Genomic DNA, 21879 nt, shown 5'->3' on the forward strand with positions numbered 1-21879 from the left:
CACAGCAACAGTTCTCACGGCAACCATACCCTCCCTGGATCCCTCCACAGAATGGGGTACCAGCACCCTCCACCCCACCAATGGAAGGCTCTCTGCCTCCCAGACGTTACAGTCCCCCATATGGGCCTTACAGCGCACTCTAGCAGCCTCCCCCCCACTACCCTAATGGGATGCCCCCAGCGTGTGCGGAATCTCCAGCTGGGGTGGACCACTTGGCACAAAGTGGGGGAGTACGGCACCCTGAAAGTTAGTTTTATTTGTATTTGAATTTTGTAGAAAGAAAAAAAGCAAGAGAGCATAAACTACTAGTAGTTTTTCTTACACCTATTGACTTTTATAGATTGAAGTTGAAGAATGCTTCACAAGTACAAATAGACTAATACAATGTAATCAATATATAAAGTATACAATGTAATGTTGTGGATGTCGCTGACATGCACTATATGATTGTCATTGAACATTTTTTTTCATTTCCTTTCAGTGCTGTTCAACAACTCGGCTACTGTACCGAAGACTCTACCAGACACGTGGAACAGCCACACAGAAGCCCAGACTGGGAACACCAGTCCTAAAGGAGTCTTCTAGACTGTACAGTACTGTGCAACAGTAATTTCAGATACTCAATGGATGCAATGTGATTGTTTTATGTTTGTACTAAATTTAGGTTTTCAGGAGAGGGTTTCTTCGAAGAATCTTGCTTTTTGCTTGATTGCTAACTAAATAAATGTGAATAAAGTAAATAGAATAATAGAATATGTACTGAAGTGCTAAAGTGGGGGCATGTTGTTTCCACTTTAATTTGTTTTTAAAGTTAAATGCAATCACCAAAGCTTGAATGGTTTTATTTGCAGTTTTGCAAACTCATCAGATGTTGATTATTTAGTGGATTTCCTTGTACTCATTACTTAGTCTGCTTGCCCCTGTTGGAGTACACTTGTCTGGTATGTGATGTGTATATTTTGATATTGTTTCACTTTCAAAATTGTAAGCAATTAACTCTGCAATTCAGGGTGTTCTTCCCCTGCCCTTGTACGTTTGCGCTTCAACCAGTGATAATAAAAAATAGTAGACACAAAATACTTACAGCCAGGGTGCCATCCTATTTCTGCCAGGGCTCCTACACTCTCTACCTTGGAAAAAATGTTTCAGGGTAACGAATGTAGGAGTCCAGGTAGACATTGGATGGCACCCAGGCTAGCATACTGGTACTTATGTCACCGATCATCATTCCCCACTGGAACCTCCATTTCCTTGTAGAAATGATCAAATCTTGTGATGATTACAAACTTCCATCATTATGAGGAAGTCACAATGTAAGTATTTGTACATAATATTATGTTGTCCACTTTCTGCCTCTATAGACACATTAGGTGCAAGAAGCTTTTATCTGGATTGAAACTCGAAATGTGTTTTATTGTCTGTGAATATTTTCATCAGTTATAAATCATGGAGTATTGAGTGATGATTTCTTTTAACACGACCAAGAGAAAATTAACTTGTTGGCGTTTCTATTGTCTTTCTGTGCTGAAACTTCTACCATCACGGTGGTACACATTACAATGTCAGACGTTTAGGAACTGTACTTTCAATATTCCAGACAGTTTAAGCATGACTTGTGATCATGAAGGTTTTGAATTAAATTTACTTACAAAGTTCATGTACTTTGTCACATTGTTATGTTGTTCATTTTAGTTTATATTTTGGGGCGAGGGTGGAACAGGTGAAACGGGTTAGTTTGATGCCCAGAGTGGTCCACATGGCCTTGCACTGATCAAACTTATTAACCTCATCCCTGCTACCTTCGCTTATAATGTAACCAATAGGGAATTGGGTGCCAAACAGCTACGATATGTTCTGTATAGAATGAGTTTCTGCTTTTCAACATAGAAATGACCACAAACCAAGACTTGGGTTTTCCAGCTGTATTTATTCTGACCTTAGTCTTCAAATACATCGATGACGTCAAATTTACTCAACAAGACTTCTTTCTCAATAATAACAAAGTACACGAGAACATTTCATAATTAACCTGCATCAAGCAGTCAATAATCTAACATAAATTTCACAGAAAATCATCAAGAATAGTCATAACTCATATTAAGTTTCCTTGGGTATCAAATTACCAAAAACGCTGATTCTTTACTATTCTTCCATCCTCATGGAAACATCCCACCACTCCCCCAACTTCATAGCAATGCATGCTGGGTAGCTTACAGGTGGTTACCAGAAGGTAAGCAAAGGTCAAGGACAAGTAGATTTTTCCGCAATTTTTACAAAAATATTGGACATTTCATCATGGAAATTTGATATTAATTCTGTCCCTCTTTGTTCATAATACTCCTGTTTTAGACAAATTCGAAATTTATATATTTGGCTCTTCCTGGTGTTAAAGCAACCAGAAATTTGGCATGGGGTGCCAAGGACATATTTCCACAGGAATTTGCTGACAATTTTGGTATACACCACTTTGTATGTCCCTGTGAGTCCCTGCGCCATTATATGAAAAGCAAATGACCTGGAATTTGGTATAGGTGTAGCTTTTGCACTTGAGATGCAGATAGGTAACGTGGAAAAGCCCATTTTGCAAAGAGGTTTTTTCAGAAGAGGCTAGTCTTTTGGAGTGGGGTGATGTTTGGGTGGTCCATTTGTGCAAACGGTTGATACGGAACACTTCGTTCTGGCATGGTGAGGTAGATGGATTGAAATATGCTGCATTTGCTCAAAAATGATTTATCCAAGGCTTTTGCACCCCAGAAGCTTTCCTTGCCCCAGAAGGCCCCCGTGCCCCAGAAGCCCCCCGTGCCCCAGAAGCCCCCCGTGCCCCAGAAGCCCCCCGTGCCCCAGAAGCCCCCCGTGCCCCAGAAGCCCCCCCTACCCCAGAAGCCCCCCGTGCCCCAGAAGCCCCCCGTGCCCCAGAAGCCCCCTGTACCCCAGAAGCCCCCTGTGCCCCAGAAGCCCCCTGTGCCCCAGAAGCCCCCTGTACCCCAGAAGCCCCCTGTGCCCCAGAAGCCCCCTGTACCCCAGAAACTGGCTCTACCCCAGAAGCCCCCCGTACCCCAGAAGCCCCCTGTGCCCCAGAAGCCCCCTGTGCCCCAGAAGCCCCCTGTACCCCAGAAGCCCCCCGTGCCCCAGAAGCCCCCTGTTCCCCAGAAACTGGCTCTACCCCAGAAGCCCCCTGTGCCTCAGAAGCCCCCCATGCCCCAGAAGCCCCCCGTGCCCCAGAAGCCCCCTGTGCCCCAGAAGCCCTCTGTTCCCCAGAAGCCCCCTGTGCCTCAGAAGCCCCCCGTGCCCCAGAAGCCCCCTGTTCCCCAGAAACTGGCTCTACCCCAGAAGCCCCCTGTGCCCCAGAAGCCCCCCGTACCCCAGAAGCCCCCTGTGCCCCAGAAGCCCCCTGTGCCCCAGAAGCCCCCTGTACCCCAGAAGCCCCCCGTGCCCCAGAAGCCCCCTGTACCCCAGAAGCCCCCCGTGCCCCAGAAGCCCCCTGTTCCCCAGAAACTGGCTCTACCCCAGAAGCCCCCTGTGCCCCAGAAGCCCCCCGTGCCCCAGAAGCCCCCTGTTCCCCAGAAACTGGCTCTACCCCAGAAGCCCCCTGTGCCCCAGAAGCCCCCTGTGCCTCAGAAGCCCCCGGTGCCCCAGAAGCCCCCTGTGCCTCAGAAGCCCCCCATGCCCCAGAAGCCCCCTGTGCCCCAGAAGCCCCCTGTGCCTCAGAAGCCCCCGGTGCCCCAGAAGCCCCCGGTGCCCCAGAAGCCCCCCGTGCCCCAGAAGCCCCCTGTACCCCAGAAGCCCCCCGTGCCCCAGAAGCCCCCTGTTCCCCAGAAACTGGCTCTACCCCAGAAGCCCCCTGTGCCCCAGAAGCCCCCTGTACCCCAAAAGCCCCCTGTACCCCAGAAGCCCCCTGTACCCCAGAAGCCCCCCGTACCCCAGAAGCCCCCCGTACCCCAGAAGCCCCCCGTACCCCAGAAGCCCCCCGTACCCCAGAAGCCCCCGGTGCCCCAGAAGCCCCCCGTGCCCCAGAAGCCCCCCGTGCCCCAGAAGCCCCCCGTGCCCCAGAAGCCCCCCGTGCCCCAGAAGCCCCCCGTGCCCCAGAAGCCCCCTGTACCCCAGAAGCCCCCCGTGCCCCAGAAGCCCCCTGTTCCCCAGAAACTGGCTCTACCCCAGAAGCCCCCCGTGCCCCAGAAGCCCCCCGTGCCCCAGAAGCCCCCCGTGCCCCAGAAGCCCCATGTACCCCAGAAGCCCCCCGTGCCCCAGAAGCCCCCTGTTCCCCAGAAACTGGCTCTACCCCAGAAGCCCCCTGTGCCCCAGAAGCCCCCTGTACCCCAAAAGCCCCCTGTACCCCAGAAGCCCCCCGTACCCCAGAAGCCCCCCGTACCCCAGAAGCCCCCCGTACCCCAGAAGCCTCCCGTACCCCAGAAGCCCCCGGTGCCCCAGAAGCCCCCCGTGCCCCAGAAGCCCCCCGTGCCCCAGAAGCCCCCCGTGCCCCAGAAGCCCCCCGTGCCCCAGAAGCCCCCGGTGCCCCAGAAGCCCCCCGTGCCCCAGAAGCCCCCTGTGCCCCAGAAGCCCCCTGTGATGTTTGCAGCGACATCCCTGCTATCCTGTCCCTGCAGTTTTCTGCTGTGGGACGCTTTGCTGTGTTCCTCCTCAGACAGTCGTTGATGAGCTTCTGCCACTCAGGGAAAGGGGGCGCTCTTCCATTCCAAGATGGCAGCGGAAGCTCTTTGCCAACATTGAGCGGCACAGACTTGTCAAATAGTGTCTTGTAATCCGGATCATTCTGCAAAAAGATCAACAAGTTAAATCAACTTACCAAAAAGGAATGGAAGACAGTTAACTATGGTCAATCATATCTCCATTGGAAATTATCAGATCATTGTTTCATTGAAAAATTTGCTTTATGATGATACATTACCATACTAAGTTATGATCATACCTTGGTAAGACAAACACCAGGGCTGACTACATGTATGATAGTGGGTTACAAAAAAATAGTGCCAGGTACAATGTATATGAGTTTACACAATGAAATCAGTCATGATGCTGATTGCACAAACTTAATGATACACAAAGCTTGTCATTTTTGTGACCCACTCACAAATAGTCCCAGCGTTCATCTCACAATTCCATGATCATAACTGTGTTTAGAATAGCTACCTAGTCATTGTATTTTACAGCCTCCGGAACACTGAAAGTTCCATTCAGATACAGTTATGTATTTGGAACATTAAAGACATTAAAGCAACACACCAGTACAAATCTACAAAGCCCTTAGAACAACAAACTACCACCCTACATGCGCCAGATGTTTGTGTACTGCAGAGACCAAAGTACACGGACAACCAGACAAAGCACAAGCAGTCAGCTGGTTGTCCCCAAACCCAAGCGAGAGATCTTCAGAAGATCGGTAGCCTACTGTGGACCAAATGTCTGGAACAGCCTACCGCCAGACACACGTACGGCTCCGAATCTGACTTCCTTTAAGAGACTCTTGAAGTAACGGAAATGAACAAAACAAACGGACACGGACCATGAACCAGCTTGAGCCCTACTATATGTTATATGTTGTAGCAATTGTATATTGTTGTACCATAAATATGTAATGATATATGTTGATAAAGTTATTAGGACTCAAATGACTGTGTATCTCTGTTATATTGTATCTGACCCTCACCCCTTCCCTCATGACCTCAATGAAAAGCGGCATGCGTGCCGATTTGAGCTTATCATGAATTAACAAAGGTTCAAACAAACAAACAAACATGCTGCAGATGATTTTGCTAGTCATAAGGCCTTTTGCTGTTCTATAGTTGAATTTATCAATGGTAAACCCAAAGATGGAAAAGTACATACCGGTGCACGTGAGTATATGGTCCGTCCGTACCACATCTCCAGCAGGATGACACCCATGCTGTACATGTCTGCACTCCTGTCGTACTCCTTTTGTGCCAACACCTCCGGTGCTGTGTAGAATGGTGTCCCTTCATTTGTCCTTGCATAGGCCTTTTCTGACTTTGAGCTGCCCAGATCTGCGAGTTTGACCACTCCTTCTGATGACACCTGCATGAATCAATGCAATCAACTTCTACACTAAAAACTATTGAATCTCCTGTCTTTATAGAGGTAACTGATGATAGAAGTTGTGGCAACATCGTTCAATGAAGGAATCAGCACCATACAAATGGGTATGGGTCTAGGTAATTAATATGTACTTTGATGTCACTTATAATTAGACTCTACAATCTACATACTATGTACTTGTAGAGTGTCATTATGTTATTGATAAGCTTTTAAGGGAAAGAGAACAAATTTGTCTAAATCCTTAATGTTTGGTGTTTTTCTTTGGCTGTGGACATTTCAATCTTGATAAACCTTTAAGTTAACAGATCTCACTGTGAGTGAGAAGAGGACTTACCAGAATGTTGCTGAGCTTGAGGTCCCGGTGCATATATCCAGCCTCATGGATGTGCTTGAGTCCCTCACACAGCTGAACTGCCAGGTTCTGGGTGTAGCTGAAGGCTGCTGCCTGCCTCTCTGGGGCATCACCCCACCAGGCTGGGCTGTTTTCTCTGGGAAGTAGAATTGCAATCAGAAATGATTTTTAATCAGTACAATCATGTACTTTGAATTACTCCGTGAAGGAGTTTTGTAATCATTCTTGTCCATACGTTCACAAGATCAGATTTGTCTAAAATTTAGCATGTCAGTATCTAAATATAGTATCAAACACCTTAGCCACACCCCAAACACCATAACTATTTTACGGACGATTGCGTCCTATGGACTCTTGTTTAGGTATATCCATAAGTAAGACAAATTGCACTGCTCAAGTCTATTATTGTCAAGGAATGGCTTAACATCTTCAATCTTCTGTGATGGCACTTGATGCAAATTACTGAGGTGGCAAAGAAAAAGACTACCATGACCATGTAATACCTTTTCTCAAACATCTCTGCATCCAGTGTTTTGGGGCAGTACTCCATCACCAAGCCCAGGCATTTTTTATCATCGGTTTCACCTCGGTATGTCCCAAAGTACTTCACGACATGTCGCCCCTTCAGCTTCCTGAAATATATAACATTGTGTATATATTGTACATGTATGTGTCAGAATCTTCAAAACTGCATCTTCCCATTGTCATGTTCAACATTAATTTTATGAATCAAAGTTGAACTGTAATTGCCAACACAAAAATTGCACTTACCCAAATTTTTAACTCATCGACTCCATTCTTTGTCAAAGAATGAGCAAACACTTACTTCTGTGACGTCATGTTATGCAGATAGAAAACGTTGTGACTCAGTGAGCAGTGGATCATAATTAAAGTGGACTACTCATTCCTTGACAAAGACTGGAGTCCACCAGTTGAAAATTTGGGTAAGTCTAATTTTTGTCTTCAAGTTGGAATTCAACTTTGATTCAGAATGACTTCTACCAACACAGATGAACTTTCAAGTGAATAGTACTATTTCGTCCACCAATTTAATATTTGTAGGTGCTTTTTATATTCATCTTAAGTGAGTGAAGTAAGTCAGGCTATGACGACACGTTATTGTTAGTAGTATCCGGTATTTTGATTTGTTGGCAGACCAAATCACTCATAAAGCCCACCTCTATAGATCTGCAAACTTCTTTGTGTACAACTGACAACCTAATATAACCAACATAATATGCAGGCCTATTGAGTTGACCAAAAAAGCCTCATCACATTATCTGCTTACTACATGTAAATAACAATGTGTGAAGACACAAACTTCTCTCTTCCAGAGTATACATGTTTGATGTGTTACAATGCTCATGTACCTGAGGTTTTCTGCCTCTCTGACAAAGTTGGCCATGGTCTCATCAGCAGGAAGCTGACGTGGGATCTTCACAGCTGCCGTGAACGTGCCTCCATCTTTGCTGATTTGAACGAGATAAACACGCCCTTGCCCCCCTTCCCTGTGAAGATGCCAGTTGGATGGTTTCCCGATGGTGAGGTCAAACTCGTGTTGCTTGATGTCAGTAGCGTAGAAGCCACAAAGTTCCTCAGCCAGCTGGGTAATTGTGTCCAATTTTGATTCATAGATTCTTATTTGATCTTCAGGTCTTGTCTCTGTTTCAGCTTTGATGAGTTGTTCATCAACTTGTCGCAGCTTAGGAATAGCATCTTTGCACGCTTGGAGATACTGGATAGGTCTTTTCAGGTGTTCTTTCACAGCAGACCTGATTGCTGGTTCCTTTGTCATTGCACCAAACACCTGGTCGGTAAAGCTCCTGATGTATTCCTTCCTGTTGTCAGGGCGTAATATCATCTTTGTCACCTTCTTTGCTAAATCTACCGTGACCCGGATTGTATTGCCAGGGGTCGAGTGAAAAGTCCTGACCAGCTGATAGGGGACAGAGAAAGCACTTGCAATTTTGAAGAATGCTTGTTTGAAAAACATACCGAGTCGCTTGAATTTGGATGGAAGGTGTGGAATGTCTAGCATTTCTTCAATCACTTTGTTGTGCTCTTCCAACAAGCTGCCAAACTGAGTCTGGAACTCTTCCCTGAGTCGGATGTCCGCATCGAGGACGCACTGGTTGAAGGCTGAGTTTGGGTTACTCTTCAACTGTGACTCAACCTCATCAGCAAAGGCTGTTATCAACCTTTCTAAGCCACTCTCACTGTAATCCACCTCTGGGAAGTCGTTCAGTATCTTCTGGCAGACACTGTCCTTGATAGCCTCATCCGTAAGGAATGCCTCAAGGTGGCCCGCTGCTTCCCTCCTTGCATCTTTCAACATTTGGTCAAGACTCTGTAAGACCTCCTTTGCATGCTTCTTGAAGATTTTAAGGCGCCTCTGGGCCTCTTCCCTTGCCATCTTCCTTTCTTTCTGTGTTCCATATGCAATATGCAGTTTCAGCCTGATGTATTGGGATGCCTTTAGTAGTAGTAGGTGCATATAACTGTTAAACAAAGACAATGTCATCACTCTAGACACAATCTTTCTATGAGATTAGCTTTCTGAATTTTTCTTAAACTTTGTTTTCAGAAATTATTTACCAGTGCTGTTTATCATTCGAAATAAGGAATCTCAGAGATTGTTTCTTAATTGGAAGGAATACCAACGTGTCCATTAGAATCTGAGCTAGCAACAGTACAAAATGAACTTATTGTGCATGTATTTTCTTCAAGTACATGTTCAGTTGAGGAAGTGCACATCGATCTTGAATGCCAAGGAATAAAACGGATCTGATAATTTAAGTCTTGGATACTTTCTTTTATTCAAATGCAACTTCACATATTCATGATTGCTGAGCTTTCTTGTAATCCAGCACTATTTATCTCCATGAAAAAAGACTTTTTTATGGGGATATTGTTTTGCATGGCATTTGCATGTGTGTTATCCTGTGTGTATGTTTGTGTCACCAGACGCTTAAAATCAGCATAACTGAAGAATGTGTGGATGGATTGTAATGATATTTGGTATGTGGGTAGGTGCTGGGAGGAGAAAGGTCAAGGTCAATTTTGGGCCCCCTGGTATGTGTCACTGGAACTACAATGGCGTATTTGTAAAAATCTTCCAAGGAGAATAACTGAAGAAAGGAACGACAGATTTTCATGTTATTTGGTACGCATGTGGGTTGGACAGAGATGTACAAACTAAAGTGCTAATTATGCAAATTTGGACTGAATTTGCATAAGTAATGAGGAATATTTACTTCTCTATTGTGGGTATGGGCTTTGAGGTCACACCTGTTGAATCCATTGGTCTCTTATCTAGGACGAGTATTCCCCAATTCCCAACAGCTGGTGGTTCTTCTGCCCAAAACCAAGTAGATGTGGGGTGGTAGCTCTACTAATGGTATTGCAGAAAGTTATATGTACCTTATGTTTCATAGTACGGATGTTATATTTGAGATGTAGGTACCTTTAGAACAGGTAAATACACCTGACAATAAATCATGCTAATGATGACCTAATTTGCATAATCCATGCATGAACTTGTATTTCCCTAACCATCAACAATGGTTCCGTATCTGACATGTGGAGCTCCTTAAAGTCCCTGTTAGGAAAGCCAAACTCAGGTGATATAACTGGCATGAAGGATACGGAGGGAAACACAAAAACATCACCACTGGACATCGCCCATGTACTCAACAAATACTTCGGAACAGTCGCTGAAACGCAAGCCCAAAACATCAACAAAGGGTTGTCACATTTCAGTCCTCTACAGTTTGTCAGACACTACCAGCCCCGCTTTACCCTCAAACCTGTGACAGTGGACTTTGTGACCCAAGAACTCTTAGCTCTGAAGTCTGACAAAGCCACTGGACTTGACCAGCTCAACAACAGACTTTTAAAGTCAGTCGCCCAAGAAATAGCACCTTCCCTGACAACCATCATAAACGCGTCGATACAGACAAGTGAATTCCCAGAGGATTGGAAAAAGGCAAGGCCGTCACCCATACACAAGGCTGGGGACAGAGACGCCCCCAACAACTACAGACCCATCAGCATCCTGCCTGCCGTCTCCAAAATCCTTGAAAGAGCCGTACACACACAACTCTACGACTACATGACAAACAACAACATTCTATCAGAAGTTCAATCTGGCTTCAGACCAGGACACTCAACACAAACAGCTGTACACTTACTAACTGAGAGATGGTACAAGGCCATGAACGACGGCGAACTGACGGGAGCAGTGTTCATTGACCTGTCAAAGGCATTCGACACACTGGATCACACCATCCTCCTCCAAAAGATGTCCAGATACGGCATACAGGGACCCGCTTTTGACTGGTTCCAATCATACCTCACTGGAAGGAAACACTGCACATCCATCAACAGAGCAACCTCTGAGTTTCACCAAGTAAAATACGGAGTACCCCAGGGATCCATACTAGGACCCCTGCTATTCATCATCTACGTCAACGATATGCCAGAATGCCTTCAGTCTTGTGACATTTCAATGTATGCAGATGATACTGTTATCTACTACAGCAACAAGGACTTCACCAACATTGAGAACGTACTTCAAAACGACCTTCAACGGCTGTCGCAATGGTTTGCTGCGAACTCGTTATCAATGAATGGTGGTAAATGTAAAAGTATGCTCATTGGTACAAACAGAAGACTGGCAAGCTGCAACATTCCAAACTTGGCTGTCAACGGCGTCAACCTAAAAACATGCGACAAATACACATACCTTGGTGTAGTTATCGATCGTCAGCTCAAGTGGAAAGACCAGGCAAAGGCTGTACTAGGAAAACTGCGGCGGTCATTATTCATGATGAAACACTTAAACCCTTTCATCTCAACCTCAGCACTCTGTACCCTGTATAATGCCATCTTCCTACCACACATCACATACGCTTGCACAGCATGGGAAGCTGCCCCCGACCAGGATCTACAGAAAATTCAAAGTATGCAGAATCGGGCTGGAAAACTGATACTAAAGGCCCCACACAGAACACCATCAACCGAAGTGCTCTCTCGGCTGAGCTGGAAAGACATTAAAGAAACACTCCAATACTACAATGCCGTACAAACCTACAAAGCCCTAAACAACAAACTGCCACCCTACATGCGCCAGATGTTTGTGTAATGTAGAGACCAGAGTACTCGTACAACCAGACAAAGCACAAGCAGTCAGCTGGTTGTCCCCAAACCCAAGCGAGAGGACCTCATTTGCATAATTTATGCATAAATGGGTATTTCTCTTACTGTAAAGGCTACGGATGTCATATTTGAGATGTAGGTACCATTAGGAAAGGTCAGAAAACCTGGCCATACATTATGCTAATGAGGGCATCATTTGCATAATTTATGCATATCCCTTGCTGTAAAGGCTACAGATTTCATATTTCAGATGTAGGTAATTTAAGGAAAGGAGAACACACCTGGCCATAGATTATGCTAATGAGGGCCTCAATTGCATAATTTATGCATAATCTTGTATTTTCCTTACTGTAAGAGCTACGGATGTCATATTTCAGATGTAGGTACCTATATAGGGAAGGTGAATACACTTGTCCATGAAATATGCTAAATGCAGACCTCATTTGCATAATTTAGGTATAACCTTGTATTTCCCTTACTGTAAAGGCTACGGATTTCATATTTGAGATGTAGGTACCTTTAGGAAAGGTCAGAAAAATTGGCAATAAATTATACTAATGGAGGGTTTATGCATAATTTATGCATTTCCCTTACCATAAAAGCTACGGATGACATATTTCAGATGTAGGTACCTTTAGGAAAGGTGAACACACCTGACCATACATTATGCTAATGCAGACCTCGTTTGCATAATTTATGCAGAAACTTCAGAATTCCCTTACACTACAGTAAATGCTAAGGACGTCATGTTTGAGGTGTAGGTAATGGGAGGGGAATATTAATGCATTTTCCCGAAAATGTTGCCTTTCTAGTTTCTATTACGTGGATACCCTCTGGCACATATAACAAAACAACCAGCGGCAACAACAAATAACTTGGGCAAATAAAACACATCATATATAAAAACAAATTTCATGGAGATTTTGGGTCTTCGGACTCTTGTTACATATTGTTGTACTCACTGGTACTGCAGTTCCAGTTTGTGCTGAAGACTCTGTGGAAGGAGAGAATCTAACCCGTCCAACAGCCTGGTGAACTCCGGGGACATTCGTCCAGCAGGACCCACAGCCTGGGAACAAATATAGTGTACAGTCACATAATTCATATACATTGCAAAATGAAATCATCATGCATCATCACACAATTTTTTATCAAGGTAAAATGGCTTTGAGTATGTTTGAACAATTGTCGTTTTGTTGGCAGGCCATATCAATGTGGAAATACCTAATGGGTTTGTGAATCCTCTCACCCCTCAGTGTTCATTCGATTTGTCACTTGTGAAAGGAAACATTAAATCACAATACATACGCCTGACATAAGTTAGCAGGCTTACAGGTTGAGATTTTTCTTGTATTATGATTATGTGGCAGTTCTGATTGTGCTCGGTGTCCAACAGAAACTACCCTTAAGGCTTCTAAAAGGAACGATTGGCACGTTGATGCACACTACCTCAATCGGCAATGTTCTTTTCTTAAAAATGTAGAATATGTGGTACCTTGTCGCATGAAAGGAAGAACACTTGATCATCTCGCAGCTCTGGAAAGTGGCCCCTCAGTATCTTTAAGTAGTCTTTCTTCACCACTTCTCTCTCGTCTTGCTTGACACTGTCCCACTTGTTGCAGACAAACATGGTGGATTCGAGATTGAGCTGAGAGACATCAAACAATTCTCCCCATTTATGTTTCTTGCACCACTTAAGCAGACGGGAAAGCTGAAGATAGAAAGGGACGTAGAATAGGGAGAAATACATGTTTAGTGGATACAATCAAAACTACATCTTACATGTAAGTGTCAGTGAGAGGAAAACATTTACCCCATCTGTATGCTCATCAGACCCCTCCCCATCTCTGCCGGAGCTTGGGGCTGGTTTCAGCGGGATGGCACTGTTGATCATGTAGATGAACGCACAGGTTGATGGCACCACACCAGCCAAAACCTCATCCATCTTTTTTGTTGCCATAATCCCAGGGCCATCAACAAGACACAGTCCACCCTGAAAAACATGCCATATATAGACATGACTATCAAAGAATGGTTTGTAAGAGATATTACTGAATCATTGCAGTTTAGCATTAGCATTACTATCATGGATAAATGTCAAAATCGTTACAAGCAACCACATGTGCGGTGATTATGGGAAAGCAGTCAAATTTCAGGCTGAGGACGAAGCATGAGGCAGTTTATGAGGTAGTTATACCTATAGGAACGACTATGCCTTATCACACCCTAAAGATCGAATGGAATCGGGTCATTAATGTTATTATCACATAGCCATTGTCCATATAGTAGTTAGTAGTACTGTGCAATATTTGATTTTGTGCCATACCTGGGCCGCAAAAACATTCACTACGGGTTTTCCGCATCATACGGTGTTCTATAGAATGTTTAGAATACATTTTGAGCGTGCCGGTTGCACTGCTGCCAATACTGGGTTTATATGAAGATTACAGACCCGCAAAAGCAGGTTCATATGGGAAAAGAAGGATCCGTAAATGGAGCCTTTTGATCGGTCAACGACATTTAGCAATATATCATGATAATGTAGTCTGAAACACATATCAATGAGTCAGTCAAATATGAAAAGAATCAACAATTATAATCCAACAAATTGGCAGGCAATAGATAAGACAAACCTGAAGGAATTCAAGCGGCCACTCTATGACCACCTTTTCTACCTCCTCTGCATCCTGTCTTCCCCATCTGTTCACGTAGGATGCAAGTTTCTCTTTCTCTGCTTCGTCCGCATTCTGGAGATCAATCGTGTGCTGTCTCGTGCCAGTTGTGGGGTTGCTTCCTTTCAGGTGGACCGTTCCTTTCTTCACTTCACCATACCTGATGAAGCACAGGGTAGAGGTACTTGGGCGATGCAATACCGGCAAGATATCCTCCCCCAGCAGCAAGTTAAGGAGACTGCTCTTACCTGCAGAAGTCTCTCCTACATCATCAAGACATCATCAGTTCCTTGAAAAGGGGCTAAAAATCTTTTAAAAAATTCATGTAACACCATCTTTAGGCTGGCTTAATTTCCCTCTTTGTCGAACAGATCGTGTTACTTGGCTTGAAACTACAGGTACCAGTCTTTAAGTGACGTTTTAGACTTAAACCAAAACCCAAACAAGAAAACTGTGTTAGATTAACTCACATTAAGGCAGTGGCTGTTTTACTTACCTACAACTAAGATGGGACAGTCGTCATTTTGCAGAAAAGACCTCACATCTGCTAAGACCATCTGGAGATCTTCACCAAAGAAATCGTTCATCTTTTGTTTGTCATCATCACCCATGGAGCCCACAAACTTCGAGATTGACTCGCAGATTTGGGTTAGGTCTTCTCGCTTCTCTTTGTTTTCAGACAAAGCTTGCCGCAACATGTCTGTAATCTGCCCAGGACATTGAAACTTGTTAGTAAGGATAGCTGGTACATACAGAATGTATAAGTCTTAGAATTACTGCAGTTAAGATACCAAGGGCTAATAAGTGATAAACTAGAAAGGCAACATGTTCGAGAAAATGTAGAATTCCCCCCCCCCCACCATTAACAAAGAAAGTATGAAATATGTCTCTTCACTATGCAAAGTAGGTCCTCATTAGCATAACACACATTACATTGTATTCACCCTCCCTAAAGCTACTTATGTCTTGAATAAGAAATCCCTATCATTGACCACAAAAGACATTTGACATTTCAGCATTTATCATGCAAATGAGGTAATAATTAGCACATTGTATCTACAGCTGTATTCAACTTTCCTAAAGGTACCTACACCTCCAACGTAACATCCTTAGCATGTACCATGTGGGAAATATATGTTTCTACATAAATTATGCAAATGAGGTCATCATTAGCATAACACACGTTCTGTTGTATCCACCTTTCCTAAAGCTACTTACACCTCCAATATGACATGATCACATTCTGTGACATGTACCATAAGGGAAATGAGAAGTTTCTGTATACATAATGCAAATGAGGTCCTCATTAGCATTATGCACCTTCAGGTATATTGACCTTTCCTACAGGTACTTAAACCTCCAATATGGTATCCATGCATTTACCATAAGAGAATTATGAAGTTGCAGCATTACCAGTTAGAGCTACCATGAGGGAAATATATTTTTGCTGACGCATTCTTCTCTTTCTTCTTCTTTTAAAAAAATATTCTTCTGTAAAAAAAAATAAGTAGCTGCCTATATCTACCTGACTTTTTGACAGAATAAGAACATGCCAGCAAAAACGAATATTTCCCCATACCTATACAGGATATAGGGAGGGAAATATAATTATTCCTTGTGATATAACCAGTGCAGAGGGCCTGCATGCCCTTTTTCGTAAGGCGTAATCAGTCCTTTTTAGTCTTCGTAATCGTAAAAGTGCCCGCGCCAACTTTGACATCGTATAACTGCCAAACGACGTATGGTAGGACAACCAAACTTGGTGACTTTTCCTAAAATTTAGTTGGCAACAATATTATGATAAAAGTATAAGTTTATCATTTTTCGTGTTGCCATGGCAACGGGTTTCTGAAGAGGCATTTTATGCAAATTTCATTAATTTCAATTTAAACATAGTTGTTTCCAATGTTTTATTGCTCAATCACACTAGTTTCCTACATCTATAACATCATATGTGATTTGATGTAACTGTCATGATTTAATATTCATAAATTATGCTAATTTGATGACGTCATCGCTCAAAATCCAAGATGGCGGACAAGATCAACATTTTTGGTATAAACAGGCTTTTTTGCCTTTAAATTCATCACAACCTGGAATTTTCTTAGCCAGAAACATTTAGATTAATGTTTTTAATCTATTTTGATTGTTATTTGGGGTCATACATGGAAAAAATGTATTTCAAAAAATTTCAAAATGGCCGATCCAAGATGGCGGATCCCAGGGGGTCGCTAACAACACATGACGTCATTCTTCGACTTCAATTTGACGTCAACTTAGTCACCACTGACGTCAAATGTCTTTGCATACCTTTAAATCAACAATACGCACTATTTTGTCTAATACTTTTAGATATTATGGGAATTCCCTAGTAAGCCAATAAAATCACATTGATGACGTCACAATAACGTCAGATTGCGTCATAACGTCACCAAAATTACAGGAATTATAAAACTTCACGTGAACATCACTCCCTGCAAATTTGGTGATGATAGAGCATACCGTTCGGAAGTCGAAAGAGCCCCCCCCCCCCCCCCCTCCAAGAAGTCTCAAAAAAGCCCGGTCTATATACTGATAGGGTTAAACTAAAACCTTATTTCTGTATTTTTCAATCATAGATACCATGAAACATAGCAAATTTGACCCTCAAAATGCAGGAAATAGCCTTTCAGAGGGTAAAGATAATGATTTCAAAATTTTCCTCGGTATGCATGAGCTCGGATTGACCTCCGATTGTTACACCTCCGGGGGGGAAAATTTCTCGGGGGGGGGGGGGGGGGGGGGGGGAAATCTATCTGAAACCCTTGAATGTGTACTATGAGCACAAAATTTGTCCCTCAAAATGCAAGAAATAGTGTTTGACTTTGAGCAGGTAGAAATAAGTATTCCCCAGACCCACCTACAATCACCAGGCTTTCGGCAAAATATATGTTGGGAGGATGTCGCGCCCCATGAAACCCTTGCACATTTTTTTCCGCTAATGGATATGTCATCAAACATGATTTAACGTAATTCGTAATAAGCTCTCAGAACTTAACGTAAATTGTAATAGGTGGCAAAAACTTTGCATAATTCGCAATCACTATCCCCCATGCAGGCCCTCAGTGCAGCCACCATTGTGTACAAGCTAGGGTGGTGTTTTGCACTGAACAGTGGTGAGTCATGTGGCTTACCCTAAACATGACTGTCAATCAATCAATCTGACAAAAAACAGGTCGAACGACATGGGATATGTTTATACACACACACCTGAAAACACACCTTTTAGGCATAGGTAATGAGAAAATACTATCCTTTTATCCCAGGACGTTCTAAGGGACGTTAACTTTGTTATTTGGTTGGAGAAGACTTATGCACATGATGACCTGATCTGAATATCTAATAACAGATGTCTATTATTAATAAACAGTAAATGATGGGATTGTCATAATTGTGAAATATGTTTCTTATACTGAGGTTACATCATCACAGTTATGCAAATAAGGTCATACATTATTACATTCCTCTATTGCTGACCAGGATGACTAATATTCACAAACGTATTAAGGTCATACATTGTTCTTCAAAGAATCAAACTTGTTGTAAGTCAGCCCTGATGCCAGGAGCAAGCAAATATTTTGCCTCAAACCTTCAGGAATTTATTACTTGACCACAAAGAAGTCACATGTTATTTTTGGCTCTGGTTTACCAGATTGGGCAAAGTCCGCTATTTCTGACTGTTTTCTATTCGGTCAGTTCAAGCAATGGCACATACCTTTCCAGGCTGTCTCTGTGTTGCAATGGACTCACGAACCTTCTGCAAAGTCTGCAGTAACAGCGTTTTTGCATCTTCTTTCTCCTCGATGTCGTCAGTGTTGATGCTAAGTTCTTTTAGTGTGCTAGTCATCTTCCCAAACGTCATCCCTTTCACCTCTTCATCTGTTGGCAGAGCAACTGCGCCCTCCATGGCTAGATCGACAGGGAAAAATGAGTTTACCAACTGCTCATACATGTATATGAAACATATGATATCAATGTGAATCATGTAAAAGTTCATATGTCTGTTTATTTGGATTCACCAGTGCTACTTGTACATGCAAAACAAGCGGGTACAGCCTTTACAAAAAAGTGTTAATATCTAAAGCTACATGACTATTGTACTGCCAAATATTCCCCTTCTTTAACCATTTACTTATTGCATGTGCTCTCACCAACATGATTCAATAATAATAATCTAGAAAAGCTATATCAAATTCATATACCTCTGGATCTAGATTTGTGCAAGGACTTGATTTGTATGAGCAAGTCCAGCAAAACGATATCCACTGTTTTACTGAGGTATCTAGGGGTTGAACAACAATGAATTGGATAACACTCCTGTAGTCACATACTTCAATTTGTAATATTCTCAATTTCATGATTTCAAAGGAAAGTTAATCTGTGGCAGCCATGGACATAATAAATATCATTCCTTACACAAGGTACTTAATATGCACTTACCAGCAGTTTCAATGAGTCCTTTGATCACTCTCAAGTTGAAATGAGGAAGGGTCAGTAAATAATGAATGATATCAGCATTGTTCTAAGTCTACAACAGGAAGGGACATGCCTCAAAGTCTGAGTTTAACTGTTCCTGCAACTCTGGAAGACTCAAAATGAAGCAGAAAAAGTTTAGAAATGAAAGTGTGAGTCATCAAAAAAACCCAGGTCAAAAATAGCCCCCTCGTCACATGCCTCAGTTCTATCATTTGAAGTATTGTATAATTATTAAACTCGCTACATCATGACCAATGACTGGGTTCACACTTATCAGGTGTTTACACACAGACTGACAGAGGTGCCCTAGCAGTATAAGAACGCTATAAACATGTATCTGTAGTGATGTCCTTTTTAGGTGTGAATACCTTCATCTGCCACATGTGTAAACTACAGATTAGTATACTGTTGGTTTTCTGAAAGTTGTGTAATCATATGATTAAAATCATTTCTCTCTTTACACCTGAATGAATCTTTGTTTGTCAGGGTATTTCCACAGTCTGAACTTTGGTCCAACATAATCAATAAAGAGTTAAAGCTTGGCCTCTATCAAAACCCATCTGAACCTCTAAGAACAGTGTGAAATCTTTATGCCATTTTGATAGCAAACCTTACCCCCCTATTTTTCCAAAGTGATTTCTTCGGAAAACAAATGACTGGACTACAGGAGAAACTAATGAAAAATAAATACACACACTTGGGTTTTCCAGCTGTATTTATTCTGACTTATTCAAATACATCGATGACGTCAAATTTACTCAAATAAGACTTCTCAATAATAACAAAGTACACAAGAACATTTCATAATTAACCTGCCTCAAGCAGTACATAATCTAACGTAAATTTCACAGAAAATTATCAATAATAGTCATATTAAGTTTCCTTGGGTATCTAAATACCAAAAACGCTGATTCTTTACTCACTGTTCTATTCTTCCATCGTCATGGAAACATCCGACCACTCCCCCAAATAGTTAGCAGCCATGTTGGATTCACAAAGCATGCTGGGTACCTAACAGGTGGCCACCATATTGGAAAGTTCAGAAGGTCAAGTGCAAGCAAAGGTCAAGTAACAGTAAAAGTTTTCAGTACTTTTTTTTTACAAAGAATGTTTTTAACCTGAAATTTCAGCACGTTAAGCTTAATATAAACTAAAAAATGTAGATTTGGTGAACTTTACAAAATGGCCCCAGTCCTTTAGCATTGACAACGTCACAGATAATCATCATCATATGATCCCAGGGGTTCATCTAAATCAGTCAAGAGGGGCGCTGCGCCCTCTTGTTTCAGCCCAGCGCCCCCTTGTCAAATTCAGATTTCAGCTTAATATCCAGCATACAGCCTTCATTCAGCAATGGATTCTTCCATAAATACATAGAATTCCCCCCCTTGCCTGTGTGTGTTCCCACTTTGATATTCAATTTTTGTAGAAAAACCCCTGTGATCCTCCACTTTCCCATCTTGGTTTGGTCCAAGCAGATGTAACATCACATGTAGCTTCTTCCTGTATCATGTTGTAACCTTGTATCTTTGTGTATGCTTAAACTCCTTTAGGAGTAAGAAATATGACAATGATAAACAGATGTTGCAACCACTCCCAATACCAATCCTGTGACATCAGCTCTGAGCCAGTTCTACTCATTTTTCCATCTTGTTCTTCCCTGAAGACATAGTTTTCAAAAAGTTATCAACATGTAGCGATGTCAAGTCTCGTAATACCACTGGTATCTAAGACCCACATGTTATGATAAAAGTATGAATCTAAAACACATCTTGGTCACATTATCATAAACAAAGAGGATTCTTATCTTAGTGATAATTTTTAGTCTTTAGAACAACAAAGGAGGAAAATATCCGAACAAGAAACAAGTCTTAAGACGTTAACTGTTACATGGCGCGAGTGCCTTACAGAAAAGACTTTGAAAGAACTGGCCAACCACCGTGCTCAAAGATCATCAACAAAATCTTCCAATGAAATAAATAATCACATTGCAGACATAACGTTACATCCAGCAAACTACAAATATTTGTTTCAGCGCTCTAGCAAACAGAGTTACGTGGAAAATTATTGGCAAACATCAAATATGACATTGGCAGCAACCTTGCTGGGAAACTGGCAAAACAATTCCAGCATGTGGCCGAAGAAGACAGTTAGCAATGCCTGCATTAGTAGCTATGCCATAGTTTTTTCAGTTACAATGGTGATCATACAGTAGTAACATGACACGCAAGTTTGCATTATTGTCAACACAGACAACAGGCACTGTCTTTTGCTGAAGCAGCCACCTCAGAGGGGCCTTCATGTCTCAGGCAGGGATAGAACACAAGGGTCAAGGAAGGTCAGAGGAATTTTGGGATACTGTAAATGCAGATTTAATTTTGCGGTAGGGAGAAAATGGAGTGTTCCCGGTGGCTTTGAGTTTGCGTTTGAAACAGTAGTACCGCTACAGCTGAACAATGAAACAGCTTTTCGCGGTGGTTTTAAGTTCTCGGTTAAGATTTCACCGAGAAAACCACAAACATAAAACCACTGCGAACATTTCTGCATTTAATGTTACAGTATCTTGTGCTTTCTGCGGCAGGGAGTACCTTAGGAAAAGAAGCAAGCTTGCAGAGAGCACCCTAACATTACTTTAAACAAAAATTATTTCCAAAAGGCACTAAGCAACAGCCAGAAGCAGCAAGCGTCGGAAAGGCACCTATTCTAAAACTCCCTCCTTCTCCTGGTGAAATTGTAGAATACAGGACATGCACTGCTTAGTTAGACACAAGCTCCCCCTAGCAGACAGAGTCAGAACTTCAGCTTGTAAAGCCAGCAATGTTGCAGCAATTTGATTGGTCACACATGGTCACATGACTTGAATACCACATCACATCTCGCAAGCAAAAAAAACACAACTTTTGGCCTTCAAAAGAGAACATGATTGTCAAGAAACTTAAGTTTTCTGTTGAAAAATTACCTGAAACTTGTAGATTTAGTCACAAAACAATACCTCTAATGTTGACATAACTTTGCCTCTTTTAGTTCGCAATACTCCATGACACCTGCATGCTGCAAAACCCCATACATACCCTCCCGTCACGTGATAAAACAGCTTAAAACAAAACAAAA

The 21879-nt window shown here is 42.6% G+C and overlaps 3 protein-coding genes across 3 annotated transcripts; 1 reads left to right on the plus strand and 2 right to left on the minus strand.

Moving 5' to 3' along the window:
* Positions 1-2904: 2904 nt before the first annotated feature.
* LOC136421536 (uncharacterized) lies at positions 2905-4653 on the plus strand (the record flags this gene model as incomplete). Its single annotated transcript, XM_066408864.1, has 2 exons — positions 2905-3951; positions 4069-4653. Coding segments are annotated over 2 exons (1632 nt in total), but the record flags the coding sequence as incomplete, so codon positions are not given.
* A 630-nt stretch (positions 4654-5283) lies between these two features.
* LOC136421537 (uncharacterized) lies at positions 5284-8837 on the minus strand. Its single transcript, XM_066408865.1, has 5 exons — positions 7795-8837; positions 6928-7056; positions 6407-6560; positions 5845-6051; positions 5284-5307 (listed from the first exon to the last, which is right to left on the minus strand). The coding sequence occupies exons 1-5, from the start codon at positions 8835-8837 to the stop codon at positions 5284-5286; spliced, it is 1557 nt and encodes a 518-aa protein (XP_066264962.1).
* Positions 8838-12539: 3702 nt separating this feature from the next.
* LOC136421538 (uncharacterized) lies at positions 12540-14864 on the minus strand. Its single transcript, XM_066408866.1, has 5 exons — positions 14791-14864; positions 14215-14413; positions 13395-13574; positions 13077-13292; positions 12540-12650 (listed from the first exon to the last, which is right to left on the minus strand). Exons 1-5 carry the CDS (start codon positions 14862-14864, stop codon positions 12540-12542), a joined length of 780 nt encoding a protein of 259 aa, XP_066264963.1.
* Positions 14865-21879: the final 7015 nt, after the last annotated feature.

The sequence above is a fragment of the Branchiostoma lanceolatum genome, chromosome 16 (genome assembly GCF_035083965.1).
Source record: "Branchiostoma lanceolatum isolate klBraLanc5 chromosome 16, klBraLanc5.hap2, whole genome shotgun sequence".
In the NCBI taxonomy this organism is placed as follows: domain Eukaryota; kingdom Metazoa; phylum Chordata; class Leptocardii; order Amphioxiformes; family Branchiostomatidae; genus Branchiostoma; species Branchiostoma lanceolatum.

Coding starts and splice junctions, on each gene's coding strand:
- LOC136421537 (XM_066408865.1), bottom strand. CDS start 8,837: ATGGCAAGGGAAGAGGCCCAGAGGCGCCTTAAAATCTTCAAGAAGCAT. Junction 7,057..7,794: donor AGAGAGGCAGAAAACCTCAG/GTACATGAGCAT, acceptor TATATATTTCAG/GAAGCTGAAGGGGCGACATG. Junction 5,308..5,844: donor CCATATACTCACGTGCACCG/GTATGTACTTTT, acceptor TGGTCTCTGCAG/TACACAAACATCTGGCGCAT.
- LOC136421538 (XM_066408866.1), bottom strand. CDS start 14,864: ATGGGTGATGATGACAAACAAAAGATGAACGATTTCTTTGGTGAAGAT. Junction 13,293..13,394: donor CTGATGAGCATACAGATGGG/GTAAATGTTTTC, acceptor TTCTATCTTCAG/CTTTCCCGTCTGCTTAAGTG. Junction 12,651..13,076: donor TCTTCCTTTCATGCGACAAG/GTACCACATATT, acceptor ATTTGTTCCCAG/GCTGTGGGTCCTGCTGGACG.